General features: G+C 55.3%; 1 protein-coding gene and 1 long non-coding RNA gene across 5 annotated transcripts; one reads left to right on the top strand and one right to left on the bottom strand.

The window, feature by feature from the left end:
- Positions 1-128: 128 nt before the first annotated feature.
- ZNF775 (zinc finger protein 775) lies at positions 129-17,894 on the bottom strand. 4 transcript variants are annotated; one of them, XM_070616739.1, is made up of 3 exons: positions 17,762-17,894; positions 7,115-7,191; positions 129-2,540 (listed from the first exon to the last, which is right to left on the bottom strand). In XM_070616739.1, the coding sequence occupies exons 2-3, from the start codon at positions 7,143-7,145 to the stop codon at positions 931-933; spliced, it is 1,641 nt and encodes a 546-aa protein (XP_070472840.1). In that variant the 5' UTR covers positions 7,146-7,191; positions 17,762-17,894; the 3' UTR covers positions 129-930. The 4 variants fall into 4 exon arrangements, with proteins under 4 accessions (XP_070472840.1, XP_070472837.1, XP_070472839.1 ...); XM_070616736.1 differs by lacking the exon at positions 17,762-17,894 and adding an exon at positions 16,873-17,034; XM_070616738.1 differs by lacking the exon at positions 17,762-17,894 and adding an exon at positions 14,553-14,749.
- Positions 17,190-18,676, top strand: LOC139082940 (uncharacterized). The gene is made up of 2 exons (XR_011539321.1): positions 17,190-17,427; positions 18,302-18,676. It is a non-coding gene; the product is annotated as an uncharacterized lncRNA (long non-coding RNA).
- The last annotated feature ends 1,547 nt before the right edge of the window (positions 18,677-20,223 follow it).

The raw sequence follows: 20,223 nt of genomic DNA, 5'->3' as shown, positions 1-20,223 counted from the left end.
CTGTGCCTGGGCAGTTGCTATGCTCATGGCCAAAGCTCCCTGTCCTGGTCCTGGGGCAGACGGACCCCTCAGAGCACACACAGACCCGAGCTCAGTAAGGGAAGCTTAGAAAGGACAATGAGCCCACGTGAGATAGTCAGTCCTTCATTTTCCTCTTCTGCAACACCGGCATTGATGGGGATCCAGGTCTGATGGCCAGCCACACGGCATGCCCGCCCACCAGCAGGAGCAGCACATCTGAGTCCCCTGCTGCAGTCCTCCCCAAGCCGCCAAACCTCAGCTGAGCCCACCCCATGCCCCCGCCCTGACCAGCACACACATACCAGTCCTAGGGTCAGGCCAGCCATGACAGCACCCTGGGCTGCGGTGCACTGGGGGTTTAGAAGGACCATTTGAACCACTCACTCTTCCCCCAAACACGTACGGAATGGCCACCAAGTGCCAGGCCTGCCCTTGGCTCTGCGGATATGCTTGCCCCTCCTGAGCCGTAGCTTCTGGCTTCCATCCGTGGTATCACTGAGTCTCCTGAAACTCTCCAACTGGGCCAGCCCCTGGCCATCCTGCAGCCCGAGGGTGACAGGCTGGTGCTACAGCTGACCAGTCCAGTCCTAGGCCATTTCACACCAAGGAGCCTCTCCCTGAGCCGCACAGCCCCCTCACTCGGTGCCTGAGGGCTGGGGTCCCACCTCTCAGGAAGGATACAGACCGTCGCTCCAGGGCAAGTAACGTTTGATCAGCCCATCCCGGACCTTTCCCCGTCCCTCTTTGGGATGCTTCCGGAATTCTGTTCTCAGGTCTTCAGAGCCTTGAGGGAACCACCTTTTGATAGGGTCTTACGCCCTGGGGTCCTAAAAGCCACCATTCCTGACCATTCCCCATGCCCCACCCGCAAACAGCCCCTCCCCCCGGGTCTGCGGGAGTCCAGGGGCGCTAAAGCCCCTCGTTCTTGGCGCCTGGGGTGGGAGCCAGGGCCCCCCGGTGGACGCGCTGGTGTTTGAGCAGGTGCTGCTTCTGGCTGAAGCCGCGGCCGCAGGCGGCGCACAGGTAGGGCCGCTCGCCCGTGTGGTTGCGCCGGTGCCGCGTGAGGTTGGGCTTCTGGCTGAAGCGGCGGCCGCACTCGGGGCACGGGTAGGGCCGCTCGCCCGTGTGGATGCGCCGGTGGATGGTGAGTGCCGACCACCACGAGAAGCTCTTGCCGCACTCGTTGCAGATGAACTGGCGCTGCTCGCCCGGCCCGGCCAGGCCCGCCCGCGCCCGGCCCCACAGCGCGCCCCCGGGCCCCAGTGCTGGCTGAGGGCTGCGCGGCTGCGCCGAGAGGCCCGGGGGCGCCTCGACCGGCGGCTCGGAGCGCGGGGCGGCGCCCAGGCCGGCGGGCCCGGGGCACAGCAGCTGGGCCTCGGCGGCGGCGTGCGCGCGCTGGTGGGCCCGCAGCGCCGCGGGGCTCGGGCAGCTCTGGCCGCAGCTGGGGCAACGCGCCGCCTGGGCGCCGGGCAGGTGCGTGCGCTGGTGCTTGAGCAGGTGCTGCTTCTGGCGGAAGCTGCGGCCGCAGAGCTGGCAGGGGTGCGGGCGCTCGCCCGTGTGGTTGCGCAGGTGCCGCGTGAGGTTGGGCTTCTGGCTGAAGCGGCGGCCGCACTCGGGGCACGGGTAGGGCCGCTCGCCCGTGTGGATGCGCTGGTGGATGTTCAGTGACGACCACCACGTGAAGCTCTTGCCGCACTCGTTGCAGATGAACTGGCGCTGCTCGCCCGGCCCCGCCGCGGTGGGGACTGCGGTCCGGGCCTCCGGCTGGCGCCACCAGCCCTGGCAGAGCCCCAGCCAAGCCCACTCGGGGCGCGCCCGCGGCGGCCCTGGCCGCAGGCGACAACCCCTGCGGGCTGCAGCGTCCCGCAGCAGCTCGTGCAGCCCAGCGCGGGCGCTCTGGCGGTCCCGGGCGTGCGCACGCTGGTGGATGCGGAGGCCGACCTGGTGGCGGAAGCAGCGCTCGCACTCGGGGCACGAAAGCGTGGCGGGCCGAGAGTGAGTCTTCTGGTGCTTGAGCAGGTGCTGCTTCTGGCTGAAGCGCCTGGCGCAGTCGGGGCAGCAGAAGGGCCGCTCGCCCGTGTGGTGCCGCTGGTGGCGCGCCAGGTTGGGCTTCTGGCTGAAGCTCTTGCCGCACTTGGCGCACAGGTAGGGCTTCTCCCCGGTGTGGGTGCGCTGGTGGATCTTCAGGGACGACCACCAGCTGAACCTCTTCCCGCAGTCCAAGCACACAAAGTGACCCTCGACGGCAGAAAGAGCAGGACTCAGGGGGCCAGGGGCTGCCCCGGGAGCCCGGGCGGCCAGCCTTCGGTCCTGCTCAGTGGGCGGGGTCCACCTTGGACCCCCAGTCTCCTCCTGTTCCCCCAAGGCTCGAGGCTTCCCCATGGTCTGGCATGGCGGGAGGCCCCGATGCTGCTGGAAAATGTTTTCCTTATCCTTCTCGGAAAGCGCGGCCTGCGGCACGGTTGTCTGCAGCAGCCACTCTGGCTTCTCTTGCTTGATCTTCATCAGCAGCCCATCTCCTGCCCGAGGCAAAGGGGGAGAGGAGGAGAGAGTCATTCAAAGTCGTGGGGTGGGGGGCGAGAGCTGGAGAGAGGAAAGACGTGCTGGGGAGTGGGGCGGTCGGCAGCGCAGAGCATAGCAGAAAGTAAGGCGGGAGAAAAGAAGGCAAAAGGAAGATGTTAAAAGGGAGAGGAGGGGAAGGTAGAAAGGACGATAGGTAAGGGCAGGTTGGGGTGTGGAGAAGGCAAAGGAAAAGTATAGGAAGGGAAAGAGGAGTGAATGCTGCTGTGCCAAGGACACCGCCTTCTCTGCCCGGGGCCCAGGAGATGCAGAGGTTAAAGAGACCAATCAGAGAAGCCTTCCCCCAGGGAGCAAGCAGAGAATGCCAAGTTTCAATATATCTCCTTCTTTTTCTAAAAGACTGCATGTGCTGGGAGCTTGCTAAGCGAGGGCATGCCAGTCCCTCAGTGGTCAGGTCACCAAGCCCCACATCACTGCCAGGCCCTCTCCAGGGCAGCAGCCACGGTGCGTGGATGCCTCATCTTCATGGACCTTGGCTGTTTGGCAACCTCACCTTTTTTTCAGCAAAAACAATAACAAGAAAGTAGGTCAGAAAGGTCTGAGCACCCAGAATAGGTGCTGCTTTGTCCTGGTACGAAACCTAGTCCACTTTACTCCCAAGAGGCCCCTAGGCACTGCTGCTCACCGCCCCTTACACCGTGCTCACGTCTACAGGCGCCGTTTCCCCAGCTCATGGACCTCAGGGAGCCGCAATGGGAAAGGTCTGCTACAAACACTCAGTGCAGCCTGGATGGTTCCATTTGCAGGAAGTTCAAAAGTTGGCAAAACTAGTCAGTGAGTTAGAAGCAAGAGATAATGGCTCCTTAGAGAGGGCCCAGTGATTGGAAGGGGGCCTGAGGGGACTTCTGGGCTCCTGGCAATCTTCTCTTTCTTGATCTGGGTACTGGTTACATGGGCATGTTCACTTTATAAGAATTTATAGAGCTTACAACCTATGCATTTTTCTGTGCGTTATATGTCAATAAAAAGTTTACAATCCATAAAAAGTAGGTGAAATGAAACAGCTGTGAACAAAAAAGAGAGAGAAACTCTATAACAGTCTCTAAGATGAAAAAGACAAAATAAACCCAAAGGAAGTAGGAGGAAGGAATTAATAAAGATAAAAGCAGTGATTATAGGATAAAAGGAACATATAGATAGAAAAAGGAGCCTGAAAATACTAAAATGCTGTGTATAGATGTTATATCAATTTGAAAAATCTATGTAAAATGGATGATTTTGTGAGGAAATATAAATTAACGAAACTGACTCACGTAGGTAGAAAATGTGTCTATATAAACAATTAGAAGAGACTGAACAGAAAGCCAAAGTTGCACCTCAAAAGTGGGGAGCAGGCCAGTTAACTATATAAACTGGTTCAACCTCAGCTTCAAGGGAAGGGTGGTTCCCAGCTTACGCAACAGGCGAGGAGGAGAGCAAGGCGGGAGCCTGCTCGCATGATCCAGGGTCAAAACAAGACAAGGGCGGGGCAGGCAGGAAATTGTAGGTTTATCGTTCTTTCAAAGTAGATACAGAAACAAACAAGCAAAAATGTTAGCAAAGCAGGTTCACAGTAGTAAAAGAACGACATTCTCATGACCTTGCTGGGATCTTCCCCAGGAAAGCAAAGATGGCTCGATACAATTCACGACATTAACTTTTGTAAAATGAAAAACCTTATACCATCTCCATAGGTGCAAAAAAGTCATATAAAATTCAACATCATTTCTGGAGGGAGAGAAGGAAGGAGGGAGGGGGAAGAAAATAAAGAAGGAAGGAAGCTCTTAGCAAACTAGGAATATAGGGAAACTTTTGCTAGGCTGACAAAGGAGCTATACTAGAAAGTGCAGCAAATGTAACAACCAAAGCCAAAGCTTAGCAGCCCATTCAAGTCAGGACAAGTGGAGGATGCTCGCTGTCACTGTCACTCCTCAACAGTGTCCTTGAGGAACCAGCCAAAGCATAGGAGGAAAAATAAAAATACACATAAATATTGGCAAAGAAGAGAAAACTTGCATTTGCTGATGATTATTAACCCACAATGTGCAAGAGAATCCACTGACAAAATATTAGAAATAAGAGTTTCAGCAAGATTGCCAGATACAAAAACATACAAAAGCTCATAACTTCTTAAAAGTGGCAATAAAAGCTATAAAATAACTGGGAATATACCTAATACACATGCAAAATTTATATAAAGAAAAACATTAAACTGTATTGAAGGAATAAAGAAAATGATACATTGTATTCTTAGATGAGAAGGAAAGAAGCTCTTTACTGCAAAACAATGTTTAAATTCAGTGTACTCCTAATTAAGTACATAAAATTTATAATGTGCATAAATCACCCAGAAAATTCTAAAATGAGCAAGGAAGAATTTGGCTTATACAACATTAAAAGCTAAAATACGACCACCACACACCTGTTAGAATGGCTACAATCCAATACCAAATGCTGGTGAGGATGTGGAGCAACAGGAACTCTCATTCATTGCTGGTGGGGATGGAAAATGGTACAGCTACTGTGGAAGATAGTTTGGCAGTTTCTTACAAAACTAAACATACTCATACCCCAGGATCCAGCAATCACTATGCTAAGTATTTACCCAAAAGAGTTGAAAACTTATGTCCACACAAAAACACACATACAGCTTTTTAGCAGCTTTATTCATAAACATCAAAACTTGGAAGCAACCAAGAGATGTCCTTCAGGAGGGAACGGAGAAACTGTGGTACTCCAGACAAGGGAGTATTATTCAGTGATAAAAAGAAATGAGCTATCGGGGCTGGCCCCGTGGCCGAGTGGTTAAGTTCGCGCGCTCCACTGCAGGCAGCCCAGTGTTTCGTTGGTTCGAATCCTGGGCGCGGACATGGCACTGCTCATCAAGCCACGCTGAGGCAGCGTCCCACATGCCACAACTAGAAGGACCCACAACAGAGAATATGCAACTATGTACTGGGGGGCTTTGGGGAGAAAAAGGAAAAATAAAATCTTTAAAAAAAAAAAAAAAAAGAAATGAGCTATCAAGCCATGAGAAGACATGGAGGAAATGTAAACGCACATTACTAAGTGAAAGAAGCCAGTCTGAAAAGGCTACACACTGTCTGATTCCAACTATATGACATTCTGGAAAAGGCAAAACTATGGAGACAGTCCAAAGATCAGTAGTTGCCAGGGGCTGGGGAAGGGATGAATGGGTGGAACACAGAGGATTTTTAGGGCAAAGAAATTGTTCTGTATGATACTGTAATGGTGGATACAGGACATTATGCATTTGTAAAACCCACAGAATGTACAACATAAAGAGTGAACCTCAACGTAACTATGGACTTTATTTAATAATAATATATCAATAAAGGCCCATCAGTTGTAACAAATGTACCACACCACGCAAAATGTTGATAATGGGAGACACTGGAGGGAGGCGCTGTAGGGGAACTCTCTGTACTTTCTGCACAATTTTTCTGTAAACCTAAAACTGCTCTAAAAAGTAAAGTCCATTAAAAAAAAAAGTTCTGACTGGTGCAGCTGCTATTGACGTGGCTGCTCTGTGCTGAGCCTGGTGAGGTGAGGCTGTGAGTCAGATTCCCTTCCAGCAAAGGAAAAAAGCTAAACAGTGTCGAATACAAACCATAGGCAGGTCAACGGAACAGAAGAGTTTGATACACGGTGCAAGGTGGCCTTCCAAGTCAGCTGTGCAAGGCTGGCCTATTCATCGATTTAGGACCAACTAATCATCTTCTGGGGAAAAATGTTGAGTTAGATTCCTAGTTCATACTGTTTATAAAAATCTGTTCCAGGTGGATTTAAGTGCTGGTTTAAAAGAAGAAAATACAAGTATTATAAGAATTCGGAGAATTTGTTTAGTATCTAGAGGTCATTAAAACCTTTCTTAAACAGGATACAAAACATAAAAACAAAAGCTACCACAAACATAAGTAAAATAGAAATGATAGTTTGGGGCAGCATTTTCCAACAGGGCTTTCTGTAACAGTGAAAATGTTGTACACCCGAGCTGCCCAATACAGCAGCCTCTAGCCACATGTGGTGACAGCGCTTGAAGCGTGGTTAGTAAAACTGAGGAACTGAATTTATTTTCTTTTATTTAACTTAATTTAAATCTAAATTTAAATTTAAATAACCATATATGGCCAGTGGCCACATACGGGACAGCACACGTCTAGGAGAAAACACGTGCAGATACCCACCAGGGCTCCCTGTTCCAGCACTTAACAGACACTTCGCTCTCCCATCTCAGCAAATTTCTACATGGGGTGCATGTGTGTGTGCGTGTATGTGCATGTGCTCCCTTGCCTGGTAAGTCGTGGCTGGGCTTTGTCCTCTTCTTAGCTCCCATAGTCTGTCTTTGTTCCATCCTTTGATGTGACCTTCAATGTCCTGGTCCCGCCCTGCAATTCTACAGTCCGTAAGCTGCTAGTGAGGGCAGCAACTTACACTCGACTACAGAGGGACAGGGAAGACGGGTCTGGGGGAGGACCTATGGTTGGCTCCCACCTCCCATCTTCTCTCTTACCTCTGCTGGCGCCAGCCAGGCCACTCTCCATCCCCAGAGGCCCTCAGCATCAGTGTGGCGGCTCCCTGCCCTGCCGTCTGCAGGAGAGATGGGAGCAAAGAAGGAGAGTTGGCCTGGGGGACAAGGACAAAATGGGTTTCCCAGTCCTCCCGTCACACCTCATAGAACGTGTTCCCTCTTTTTCAAGAGCTTTTCCATCCATGACCTCAGTTGAAATGTGCAGGGTTTTTTTTAATTGGACACACACATGCTAGGCAGGTAAAAGAGGCATAATCTCCATGTTATGAAGAGGAAACTGAGCCCAGAGAGGACCACTGACATGGTCCACATCACAGAGGTGGCTGAATGGTGGACGTGGGCAAGATCCCAGGTCTTCTAACTCCCAGACCAGACCTCATGCCCACACTCTCAAAACCGGCAGGGTGGGGTGTGAAGGGTGCCACCCGTGAGAACCAGGCAACTCTAGGAAGTTTAGAGACCTGCCTGGGTGGTCATGCAGACCCCCTGGAAGGCAGAACAATCCGTCCAAAACCACCTCCGCTCTCTGCCAAGGGCCCCTCCCAGCTCCAGGGCAAACCTTCCAGGGAGCCTCCCAGCCATCCCTCGCGCCCCCGGAACACACATAGTCCACCCAGGGTACTAGTTAGTTAGCTAGCTACTAGATTACTAGCTTGCCAAGCTGGGGCTCTTCTTCCTCTCTAATGCTCAAGTCTTCGAACATCTCCGACCGGCTCATCCCACACCTGGAACGTGATGGGGCCGGGTCATGCTGCTCCGAGTCCTTGGCCCGGTGCTGGCTCCCTCTGCCCCAGATCTCCGCACGGCCCCTTGCCTCTCTCAGGCCTCTGCCTAAATGTCACCTCCTCACAGCAGCCTTCCCTGCCTGCTCTGCAAAGTCACAGCCCTAACTCCACCTCACCTTCCTCCAGGATGCTTTTCGCCACCTGATGTGACATTTACTTATCTGTTTATTCCTGGTCACTGCGAGGACAGGAACTTTTTGTGCTCACTGCGGAGTCCCCAGGGTCTGGGAATAGGGCCCCTACACAGAGGGCACTTAACACCTGTGTGTGGCACGAACGTGCTGCCAGCTGACCACACTCACATGGGGCTGCTGGGGGTTCCCTGCCTCCACGCCGGAGCCCTGCGCGGCCTCTCCCAAGGCCAGGGACCTTGTTTCACATGCCGGCTCCCCGTCAACCCCTGCACTCCCAAAGGCCCCAGCCAGGATCTGCAGCTGTCGCTCAACTCATGCTGCACCACCTGCTGCTACCAAGGGGCTCTTCCAGGTGTCAGTCAGAGCTTCCGTCCAGGTGCCTCGGCTCAACCACCTCCCAGGAGACCCAAGCTTCCCTTGCTCCCCACCTCAGTGGGCATATGGGAAAGCCCCCCAGAGACGCCATCTGAAGGGTCTCACCCCTCCCCTCTCCCTGGTGTCCTTCCAGCAGCCACTCGGGGGACAGAGACCCAGGCTGGGAATCTGGACCCTGCCCAGAGAGGCGGGGGTGTAAGGGTAAATACGAATCCAAAAACCAGAAAAATCGTTTTCTCAGGTGCAAAAAGGAAGACTTTCCCCATAACCACCATCCCTTTCTTTTGAAAACCTGTCACTGTGCATTTTTCTCTGCCCCTCTGACATGTCTGTAAATCTTTTTAAAAGCTCAATAAGCCTCTTGCCAGCTCCACACCCCGGGACTGTCCTCTCAGGACCTGGGAGCCAGCTCTTTGAGATGTAACCATCAAGGGAGATAGGGCCCTGTCTCCAAGCCCCCGTGGCGCCTGGCCCAAGCCATCAAACCACCTCCTGTTATAGACAGGAGAAGCGAGTTTCTCCTTTGGAGAAAGGCAACCCGCTAACACAGGTGGTCACCCCAATTACCTCGTGAATTTGGGATGCACTGTGTGTGCAAATGGCGCCGTCAGGTCCTCTCGCCTGAGGACCAGGTACGGCTTATCTGGGGAAGGTGTGTGGGGGCTGCATCTGCTGTGCTGTATAACAGGGCGAGATTTCTTTCCGTCTTTGCAGTCTCTTAGGGGATGGCCGGTGATGTGCCTCTCATTCTGGTGTAATGCTTATTCAATTAAAAAAACTGTTCCCTTTCTCTCCTACTTCTGTGGGGAGCTTTTCTGAGTTGGCAGGAGATTTTGTTTTTAATTCCATTTCCCTAGCAAGGGCCTGCTCCACACTCCTACTGTGGTTTCTATAAGAAAGTGTCTTTAAGACACTAAAACCTGCCTGTGGTGCAAAGAAAAGGTGGCCGCAAGAAGAGGGGAGGAGAAGGCCACCGTGGGGCCCTGATGGATGCTGTTGCTCCTGCCTTAGCGCCCCCCTTCCCTCCAGGTTACTCTGTGTCCCAGGGCTGGGGAAGCCTCTCACCAACTGGAGATTCAATATCTGCCTAAAAAGACGCAGAGGACTGGCAAGCAGGGAGCCCACCTCGACGTGGGGAAACTCAGACCGGGGTGCCAGAAGCCAGGCCATAGGGCAGGGGTGAGGACAGAGGGCGGGACTTGGCCTTATTCACAAAACCCCAACACAACACAACAGAGACCCCTGGAGCCCCAATCAGTCCTCCTTGATCCACTCTGTCTCCCAAGAGGTGTTAGGACCTAAAAATCGCCTCGGGGGCAGAGGGCTTCAATGCTTGGTGAACAATTCACAGCGAGTTACCAGAGGGGCTCCTCCCCCATCCCTGGACACCTCTGTCCGGGCCTCACCAGGGCTCAGGGAAAGCAGAGCTTGTGGCCCAAGGAGGCACAGAGTGGAAACAGAAGGAAGGGGACCCTCATGGGGAAGAAGTAAGACATGAGAGGGCGGAGGTAGAAGGGGAGGCACAGAGGACAGGGTGGGGGGCAAGTAGGCCATGTCTCAGAGGCCCCCTCCACCTTTGTGCTCAGGTGGGATGTGTCTGCAAAACAGGCCAGCAGGTGTCATGCAGACAAAACCCTGAGACAGCCAAACCGAGGGAAGTCCCCAAGTGGGGCCACGTCTTTCCAGGCCAGCGAGCCCCAGCTGCGCCTTCTCTGCCTTCTCTCTCGTTCTGCCTTCTGCCTGCTATGCCACACTGCACACCCCTTCTTACCCACCACGCTCCTGCCCCACGTGACACATCACTCAGCTGACCCGAGAGATGCCCAGGAACCCGGTGAGCAGGCCGCCCAGCAAAACGCCCCGCCCGGAAAACAGGAGGCAACAGGGGCCAACCCACCACCCCCACCAGTGCCCACACGGAGTCTCTGAAGGCCACTTGGTCTATCATGCAGGGGTAGACCCCAATCTCCAGTGACCTTTCCCCTCCCTGCCCAGCAAGTTCTGTGGAGAGCAGGGCACATGCAGGGGATGGGTCTTGGGACAGGGCTCTGGTCACCTCCCCGTTCGCAGCCCCTGGCTCTGGGCCCAGCCCTCCACACACTGGGTCAGGCTGCAGTCAGGGTGAGAGCCCCCTTAATAGGAAGGCCTCCACCGGGGCAGCTGCCATGACAACTGCCAGAACACACAAAGCGGGGATTGTGGCCTGCAGCAGGTGGTGAGGTCTGGGGACAGAGGAAGGTAACAAAGGAGCTTTGGTCTTAGCAGAAACTTGGGGACAGGGAGGGGGTGGACAGCAGCGGGGTTGAGGAGAAAGGCCACAGGCTGGGAAAGGCAGGACAGGGACATGTCCAGGTCTCCCCACATCCTCCCAATCTCAGGCCCCGGGAACTTTTGCACCAGCCAAGCATATCTCTCTTCATAGACTTAGGCCCCAGGCCGGGAAGGAGAAGTGGATGGCGCCCCGCATGTCCTTTGTCACCAGTGGAGTGGGGACTGGCCACATGCCTTCCACCAGGTGCTGAGGCTGAGGGGTGACATCTCCCCAGACTCCAGTCAAAGACCCAGCTCCCAGGCCCTGCTCAGCCACGAGCCCCCACCCAGGGCCACACTCAGGCTGCTCACCTATACCTACAACCCTCACCCCCACAGGAAACCGGGCAGGAGACGTCTTCCCCAGGCACAGCATACCCTCCACGTCCAGCTCCCCCCTCTGCCCTTGTCCGCCACACCAGTGGGGGCCATGCTGGCCACCTTTCTATAACCCACATCTTTCCCATCCTCCAGCCAATTTAACCCTAGCTGGTCCCCGGTGCATCACCCAGCCCACCCCGCTTCCCACCTTTTCCCCACACGCTCTGAGCCCACTGGCCTGCCCTCTGCCTTATTTCCTCAGTGGTTCCAGTTTCCCTGAAGCAGGTCCCGCTTCTCCTCTCCTTGCCCTGACCCACTGCACTGGCTGCACAGGTCATGCCCAGGGAGCGCGTCTGCAGACTGTGGACCAGGCCAGTGTTTGCTGGGGGGCAAGGGTGCACGGGCTGCAGCCAGTCTCCACCCTCCGCAGGGTGTGCTCTCAGGGTACTCCCTGGGTGCGGAGGCTCTGCCTCTCCTACCCTCATCCCTGAGGGGAGTGGGGGCTTCCCTGATCACCTCAATATTGATCTGGCTGTGGAAAGAAGAGGCTCTAGACTCTAACAGGGAGAGGGGGAGTGCCACCGCCTGCTGAGCACCGACTATGTACAAAGCACGAGCACCGCCCATTCCGTCCTTCACAATCACGTCCGGCTCAGGAAGCACGGGCCCAAGGTTGCACAGCTAGGAAGTGCTCAAGCCAGGACTGAAGTGGGGTCAGCCTGCCCCACGTCACCTCTGAAGAGAAGGTACAGGATTTACCAAACCTAAACTACCAGTCCTGCATTTTCAGGAGTTTGGCTTCTGTCCCCACATGGGATTATTTAAATTTATATAAATTAAATTAAAAATTCAGTTTCTCAGTCACACTGGCCACATTTCAAGTACTCGACAGCCACATGTGGCTAGAGCTCCCATAATGCCAGCAGAGAAGAAAATTTCCAAGTTCACAAAGTTCGATTGGGCGGCACCACACTGTCAGCCCCAGGAAGGCAGGAGCTGCCCTGCCTGGTCCCTGAAATGCAGAAGGTGAATGAATGAATGAACAAAAGAAATGGAGGACTGGAGCGGGGCTCCTCTGCCCCCAGCACTTCATCCCTAAACACAAAAACCTCAGGACCAGTAAGGATGTCCTCCGCCTGGGAAACTGATTTCAGTTAATATCAGTGAAAGTTTCATTTGAAATATCCAGTCATAGGCACAGGAGAAGAAACTGGTATAAACACGAAATGCACACACAAACACATCCAGAGACAATCAAATCTAACATCCAACACAGCTAAGTAAACAAAAGTTCAAAGATGCAAAAATACAGAGATATGCCAACACCCGCAAAACTGCACATGTGAAGTACAAAGAAATTGAGGGACCTGAAAACCCACAGACACACCTACAGCTCCTCAGAGACACAACTGTGCCGACGTGAACCGCGTAAGCACAAATCACACCGGTGGAAACAGAAATGTGAATCTATGCTGATATAGATGCCCTCCCACGTCCATGCCCATCCCAGCAGGCCCACTGCTCCCAGGAACGGGCGACACGTCCACGGTGAGCCAGGAAGCTCCAAGCAGAGATGGAGCAGAGATGGGAGGAAGTATGACAAGGGACAGTCACCTATTGGGTTACCTGTGCTAGAGGGAGGGGTGGCATGAGGCCAGCGAGAGCTGCAGCTGGCTGGGGAGAGGCTGGAGTGGGACAGAAAGCCCTAGAAAGAGAACTAGGCTCTGCCCAGCAAGCCCAGTGCAGCCTGAGACCCCCTTGCAAGGCCAGGTGCCCAGGGGTCTGGCCCAGGAGGAAGCAGCAGGCCCCTTCCCTTTCCTGTGACCCTGAGCCCCCACAGGCTAGCTCCTCAGCCGAGGCTGCCCCTTGCTCGCCAGGAGCCCTGAGTTCCAGCCTTCCTGTCCTTGGCAAGTCACTGCGCCTCCAGGCCCAGTTTCCCAACGATGAAGATGCCTGACACCTCCTGCTCCACGGCTTTGTCACGAGCATCAGATGAGGCGAGTCCGCGGCAACACTACACCTGCTGAAGCCTATAAACCGGCAGGGCCTCTTCGCTCCCACTGTTGTAGCCTGAGAACAACACGCGTTGGCATTTTCCAAGCCCTCTCTGCCAACGCCCCCACTGCTATCCCTCTTCCTAAACCATCACTCCTTCAAGCTGCTTCAGAATCTTCCGAGGCCCCCAGCATCCACACAGTAACCCCAAACTCTACTCACCAACTGGGGTGGGCCTCACAGGAGGAGAGGGCGTGGGCACGGTTTTTACTATGGGGACTACGTGCAGAGCCGTGCGCTCAACAGAGCAGCCCCAGGTACAGCTTTGGACCCCCGGAGCCCCGGTGGAGACCTGGCGAGGAGAAGGGGCTCCGCTGGGCTGGTGAGGGTGCCTAACCCGGTGGGGGTGGAGGGGCTGGGTGGGCAGTGGTAAGGAAAGCACGGCCGGGGGCCTGAGCGCCAGGCAGGGGCTGGACTAGAAGCCGTGGACACTTCTGCTGGCCTGCGGCTCGAAGGCTCAGCTCAGGTGAGCCGCGATGGCCTCATGCCCCAACTTTGTTGCGGGGGAGGGAGCCAGTGTGGCCTCTGTCTCCCAGGACCAGTTCCACAGCCACCAGGCCCTGCCCTAAGACCAGTCCTACATAGGTCACTGCAGCACAAGGCCTGTCCCCTGGGTGGTGCTCTGGCTGGCCTCTGGATGGTCAGCTCCCTCTCCAGGCGTCGAGTCTCCTGTACTTGGACCCACCAGACCCCACACCCTCCTCTCATCCACAGTTTATGACCAAGGAGGACACACAAACCAATTGCTAACAGGTGGCTTTAAAATGTTATTGGAAAGGCAAGCGCCTGATTCCTACCTTATCCAGCCCAGTGTCCACGGACAGACAAGCAGGCCCAGAGGTCCTACCCAGACCAGGTGAGTGTCGCCTCCATCATTTAGAGGCTGGCCTCCGCCCCCAACCCCAGCTTAACGCATGCTCAGCCCACCCCTAACCCTTCTACAACTCCCACAACAGCTCCGCAGCCCCTCAGCACCCCCACCCCATCTTCCTCTCCCATTACCCACCCTGCTCCTCAAGAATGCCTCCCTCCTCTGCGACTCCCCAGATCCCACCAGTGTCCCCCCATTGTTACCCTTCCTCCCAGCCCTGTCGCTTCCCCATCTCCCACTCCAGCTTCTCTACACCTCAGCCTCCCAAACACAGTGGTCCTCAGTCTTAGGAGAGGACAGAGGTGGGACAAGGCGGGAGGGGGGGGGGGCAGGCCATCATCCCACAGAAATGGAATGCCCTAGAGAAAAGAGCCCAGGACTGGGGGGCCAGCCACTTGCCTCTCTGGGCCTCAGTTTCCCCATCTGCAAATGAAAATAATCATGCTTGCTCTTGTGTGCAGAATTATGATATCAAGGAGGGGGAGGGTGGGGATAGTATGAAAGGACTCTGAAAAATATTCAAGGTGCAGAGAGAATTCTTTTAGGGCCCCCACACTGTAAGACTGTACCTCAGGGTTGCCCTGGTAGGAACAGCAGGGTTGGTGACTTCAGTTGCTTCCGCCAGCACTCCCTTGGGACCAAGTCCAAGGACAGCTAGCTGCCTTATCCCAGCATGCCTGCCCACCTCCTGGAGGTCCCCAGTTTGGACCCCAGGCCAGTCCCTGAGACATCTCCTTCCAGGACTGCTGCCTCCACCTGCCAGACATGCACACCTTTGCTGGCACTGTCCCACCCCTACACCTCCCTACCCCCATGCCTGTCCCACACCCACGGCATCCCCATGCATCTTTGCTCATCTGTGCCCTTTAGAAAAGGGCTCCTCCTCCCCAAGTCCTCCGCCCCAAGTCCAAGACTCAGGAGCCTGCCAGGGCTGGGGGACCCCATTCCCTGATCGGAAGGCAAGGCACAAAACCAACTGCTAACAACACTTTGAGCAGGTGTCACACTTTAATGCATAAACAGTTTTCCATTCCTTGCTGCAGTCTAAGGAGCTTGGAAAGGGTAAGCAGTGTTGCCCCCTTGTTGAATTAGGAGAGCAAGGCCCCGAGGAGCCATTCCCTGCCTCAAAGAGAGTGACAAGGAGCGCTTCCTCAAGCCACCACCCCCCACCACCGCCCCACCAAAACCTCGGATTCCTCAGCTTAACCCTCACCAGGGGGCAGGTAGGATGACAGACCGCCTCCACCCTGCTCTGCACTTTGCCCTGGGCATCCCTTGCCTCTCCAGGGGGACAGGGGGTCTTCAGCAGGCCTCTCAAAACCACCACCACCTTCCTACCACAGACACAACCCTCACAGTCCCCGGGGAACTAAGCCATCCCAGTGCTCTTTTTAATACCTGCAAGATCTCCCACTGCCGCTGCCTTAGTTCAGCCCTCAGCACCTCTCCCCTGGAGGCTGCACCTGTTTATAGCCTATCTTGCCCCTCCAACCCAGGTGCCACCCGGAACTCAACGCACCTTTCCGAAAATTACAGTTTGGACATGTTTCTACTTTGCTTAAAATACTTCAATGGGTCCCCAGCACTTTCACATTCAGCTAGAAGTTTCTTGGCAAGACGGTTCAAAATCTGGCCTCTGCTCACCTTCCTCACTGCACCCCAACCCACCCCACTGCCCCAACAGGCATGACCTGGAGTGTCTTCACACGCCTGTGACCAGCCTTGGAACAGCCTTGCCCAACTCTCCCCTGCCCAGCCCAGATCAGGGGTCACTTCCACCAGGAAGCCTTCTTGGAGATGCCAGGCTGGGTTAGGGGCTCTTCTCGCTGTAACCTGTGCGCCCACACAACCCGGTGCCATCTACATGATGTAATAATAATTCGTCTGCCTCCACAACGAGCCTGTAAACCTCTCAACACACAGAGGGTTTCTCTCTTCCCAACACCCAGCACAAGGTCTTGTATGCTATAAACCATTAATAAAAATTTTAATAATCACTTATACAAAAGAAATTTAAACCCAAAACAGATTAGAAGCACAGAATCATGGAACTTTGAGTTGAGACTAAAACCCTCTAATCTCTTCCTTTCACAGATGAACCCAGGGACCCAAAAGAACAGCTAAGGTGAAGCCTAGACATCACCCAGCCTCAGCCTCCAGGGCTCTGACCACACCCAACCCCGGGTCTGGCTGACCAGGACCCACTCCAGGCTCCATCCTGCCCCAAGGGCTGGAGGGAGCAGCACTTTTATATTTTCCGCCTTTACAGGGGAAGAAGCCTCCAGCCCCTACCCCCACCCCCACTTAGATCTTGGCTCCGCACCCACTTTCCTGGAAGCCAGGTTTGGGGGAGACCCCCACACATACACACTTCCGATTTCCGTGGTGCTTCTCTCTCATTGTTCTCACGCCCATCCTGATGCCCGCTCGTTTAATCATTTATTAAGCTCCTACTATGTGTCACTCTGCGCGAGCACCGGGGTTCCTGCCCTCCGGGAGCTCGGTCTTTTGGGGAGACTGACACAGCTCCCGAACGGCGGGACAGCGCTCTGCTCGAGCGCGCCCGGAGGGGCCGAGGGGCAACGTCCCCGCTCACCTCCCGGTACCCGCTCTCAGGACCTCACCGCCACCCCGCTCTCTGCCCCGGCCTGCAGCCCCTCCCCACGCACGACCTGGGCCCCTTTCCCCAGGGGCTGTGTGGGGTGAGGAAAGTTCGGGGCCGGAGCGCGGGGGCTCAGGGGACCCCGAGGCCGCCTCAGCCCGAGGCAGGCTGGAGGCAGCGCGGGAGGAGCGGGCCGGGCGCTAGCCCCACGGCACAGTCCGTCCCTCCGCACGCCCCTCCCCGCCCAGATTCACAGGGACTCGCAGGGAGGGGACAGGAATAAATACCTTGACTTTGTGGCTAAGGTTAACGGGAACTGCCACCCCGGGGCGACTTGGGCACTGGGCTCTCCGGCCCCGCCAGTCCGGGGGCAGCGGGGCGGGTGCGCACCCCTGATTGGCGGGCGGGCCTGGCCGTCCCCCGGGCCGCCCCGCTGCCCGATTGGCGGCGCCGCTCAGATGACCGGCTCGGCCCTATCGGAGAAGCCCGCGGGGCGGCCCCTTTGTTCTCCGGAGCCAATGGCCGGCGTGGGCGGGCTGACCTCGCCCCCCGCGGGGTCTCTCCGGGCCCAGCGCGGCGTTAACGCGTTGGCCGCCGGGCGCTGGGCCGAGGGCCGGGGCTCCGAGGGTGGGGGGGAGGGGGGCGGGGGCGAGGCCGAGGCCGGGCTGCTGGAGACCCGACGGCGCCGCGGACCCCCTCCTCCCCTCCCCGCCGACTCGCGCTCTGAAATCGGTCCGGGCACTCGGCACCTCTCGGTCCGACTCAGGCACGCGCCCGCAGCGCTCTTGGTGCCCGGTCCGGGGAACGAGACGCACGACCTGCGCTCCGACGCTCACACTCGCGTGTGTATTTGACACGGCGCTGGTACTTGACACTGCAGCACACCGGGGTTTAGAGTGGGATGGGCGTGTCGGTGCGCCCTCTGCACGCGCGCCGCCCAGGCACGTCGTGGGCGCGTGATGCACGACCCCGGGTCTCTGGGAGAGACTTAGCGTTAAGTCCAAGCCCCCCGCCACGCCCCCATCCCCGCCGCTTTCTAGTGGAGGAAACGGCGACCTGCGGAGGTTACGTTCCTAGGTCGAGTGTCGCTGCTGATTTAGAGGCAGGGTCCAGACCGCCAAGGAGGGTCTCTGTTCCTGGGGACCTTCAGGGAAGAGAATTTTCCCATATACCCACCCTGATTGGAAGGAAATGCTCCTTTATGTCGATAAAATTCCTGACGCTGCTACCTCAAAGGGGCCAGCTAGCTCAACTCCCACTGGCAGGATTCTCTGCGGAGCTGCTTAGAAACGGCCGTTGGGACCCGACGGTGACACAAACAGAAGCTGGGCCTCGCTCCGGACTGCCACAAACCTTATCCTTAAGCCGGTGGACCTTAATTGACCAGTCAGCAGCTGCCTACTAAGCACTTGCCACGGGCCGGCTGCCATTTGGCCTCATAACACAACAGAAACTGGGGGACCGAGTTTCTGTCAGTTATGCCACAAAGTTCATGTGTAGTTTTTACAAAAGACACTTTCTGTCTCTGGACTTTGACTTATGTGTAAGAGGGTTAATTATTTTCTAGTTACACACGTGCCTTGCTGATTTTTGCAGGACCCTAAGTGGTTCTGTTCTCCATAGAAACATTTGTAGAGTATAAAACCCTACTCAGAGGCCAGACGCCACCAGGCCATCAACTCTTTCAAGAGTCGCATTCATCTCCCTATTTTCCAGAGTACCTGGTGGAGGTGCAGTGAAGGCTCGTGGATTCCAGGAGTCTAGTTCCAGATCTGTGACGGGCCCCGAGTGGGAAAGTCATTTCCACTCTCAGGGCCTGTTCCGTCCTCTGCAGAGTGAAAGACTTCCTCCAGAGTGAGAGTTCATGACAAGGGTATTTCAAGGCGGGAAGAATAAAGCACATCTGAGATCCTATTTCCATTAAGCAAAAAAAAAAAAAAGGGGGACACTACATATGTATGTTTGCAAATGCACAGAAAAAATGTCTAGAAGGACACCCTCAAACTCTTTACATGGTGTAGAGAAAAGACATGGGGAGTAGGGTGGGGGAAATGAAGGAGTTTCACATTAAGAATAAATGTGAATATGTCAGCATTGTTTAATTTTGACAAGATAATATAATAGTTTTCTAAGTGTAGAAGAAAAAAGAGAGAAAAACCCTGGACTCTTCAGAAGAGAAGGGCAGCTGTCAGCAGAGCACTGACCCCTCCAACCGGGCCAGTTCCTCCTTCAACACTGCGGCCAGCATGTGGCACGCTGAGCAAGGACTTGGGACCACCAGGTCCCCCGAGGGCCTCAGGAACCACGGGCAAGTTCACTCTGTCCCTGCTTTACCAGCCCCCTCAAGGCCACTTCTGTGGCATTCCCTGACCTTTGGACCTCTCCTCACCATCTGTACCTGAAAGCAGTGGGCAGCATAGCACTAGAGGCCACCCACACCCGCCTTCCCCACACACCAGGCATTTCCTTAAAAACTGACTTTTCAAAAAGTCAGGCCCCGTGGTCAGATTCTGTCTCCCTCATCCTTTTCCCTAACCCCTGATACTAACCCTGGATGCCTGAGGACCTGACTCCTGCTCCCTGCCATCATTCCCTGCCATCTACCTACTTTCCTGGTGTCCCCCAAAAAAGCATTGCTCCCTTCTCCTAAAGCCCTGGGCTCCCTTAAAGAGGCAGATTTAAGCAATGCTTTCTTGTGCGATGCCCCGGGCTCTGAAAGATCATTTACCATCAACTAGGCAGGTTTTTAAGTGGCCCCATAACCCTATAATCCAATATGAAGCTTTGAAGCTATCTGCTTCCATCCTACACACTTGGAACCCCACCCACCCCACCCCTCCCTCTCTACTCATCGTGTACATGTACATGTCTTCCCCAGACTTAGGATCTTAGGGGTTGGGACTGGGTCTTAGCTTTGTAAATCCCCAGTTCCCATCACAGCAGCAAGCACACGGCAAGCATTTAAAACTCATCTTCACCAAAAGCAGCAGCACACTCGATTTCCCTGACAAACCCGTGGCGGTGGGCTACAGCACGGGTTCCAGGAGTCCGGCAGACCCCAGCTCAAATCACCTCTGGTGACTGCCGGTTACATAACCTTGAGCAAATGTTTCCATCTGTAAAAGAAGAGTACATACCGTGCAAGGATTATGCAAAATAATTTAAGTAAACTTCTTTGCAGATGCCACTCACGTAAACAAATTGTGGTTATTATGCACCACAATGTGCTAGGTGTCAGAGATCTATGCAGAAATTACTAAGACAGGCAGGAAAAGGGCCTATTGATGCCTGTCAAAAATAGGCACTCAAATTTGTATGAAGCAACAAGTGCAGGGGAGCGTAGGTAGTAACAGACGTGGGCGAGAGGAGCAGGCCAGCCAGGCAGGCATTGCAGGACAGAATCAAGTCAGACCATCCCCCAGGCAACTGGCACCCAGAAAACCGGGCTTGACCCCACACAAGGCTGAACCTCTAGAGAATGAGCCCCACCTGCCAGGTGTGCCCACCCTCACCCGCCCCCACCACGGGGAAGAGCCAGAGGCAGGGCACAGAGGGGCTCCACAAGTCAGGCCCTTGGCCTGTCATCAAGCCCCCCGCAGCCCCTTCCTGGGAGCAGAGCCTGCTGCTCCTCACTCAGG

Source organism: Equus przewalskii, chromosome 4, assembly GCF_037783145.1.
Source record: "Equus przewalskii isolate Varuska chromosome 4, EquPr2, whole genome shotgun sequence".
Classification (NCBI taxonomy): Eukaryota; Metazoa; Chordata; class Mammalia; order Perissodactyla; family Equidae; genus Equus; species Equus przewalskii.
The sequence above is the reverse complement of the archived record's forward strand: the minus strand, read 5'-3'. Positions and strand labels throughout refer to the sequence as shown.

Excerpts from the sequence above, each read along its gene's own strand:
- ZNF775 (XM_070616739.1), bottom strand. The coding sequence starts at position 7,145 with ATGGAGAGTGGCCTGGCTGGCGCCAGCAGAG. Across the intron at positions 2,541-7,114 it reads CCTGGCTGGCGCCAGCAGAG|GAGATGGGCTGCTGATGAAG; the intron begins GTAAGAGAGAAG and ends TGCCTCGGGCAG.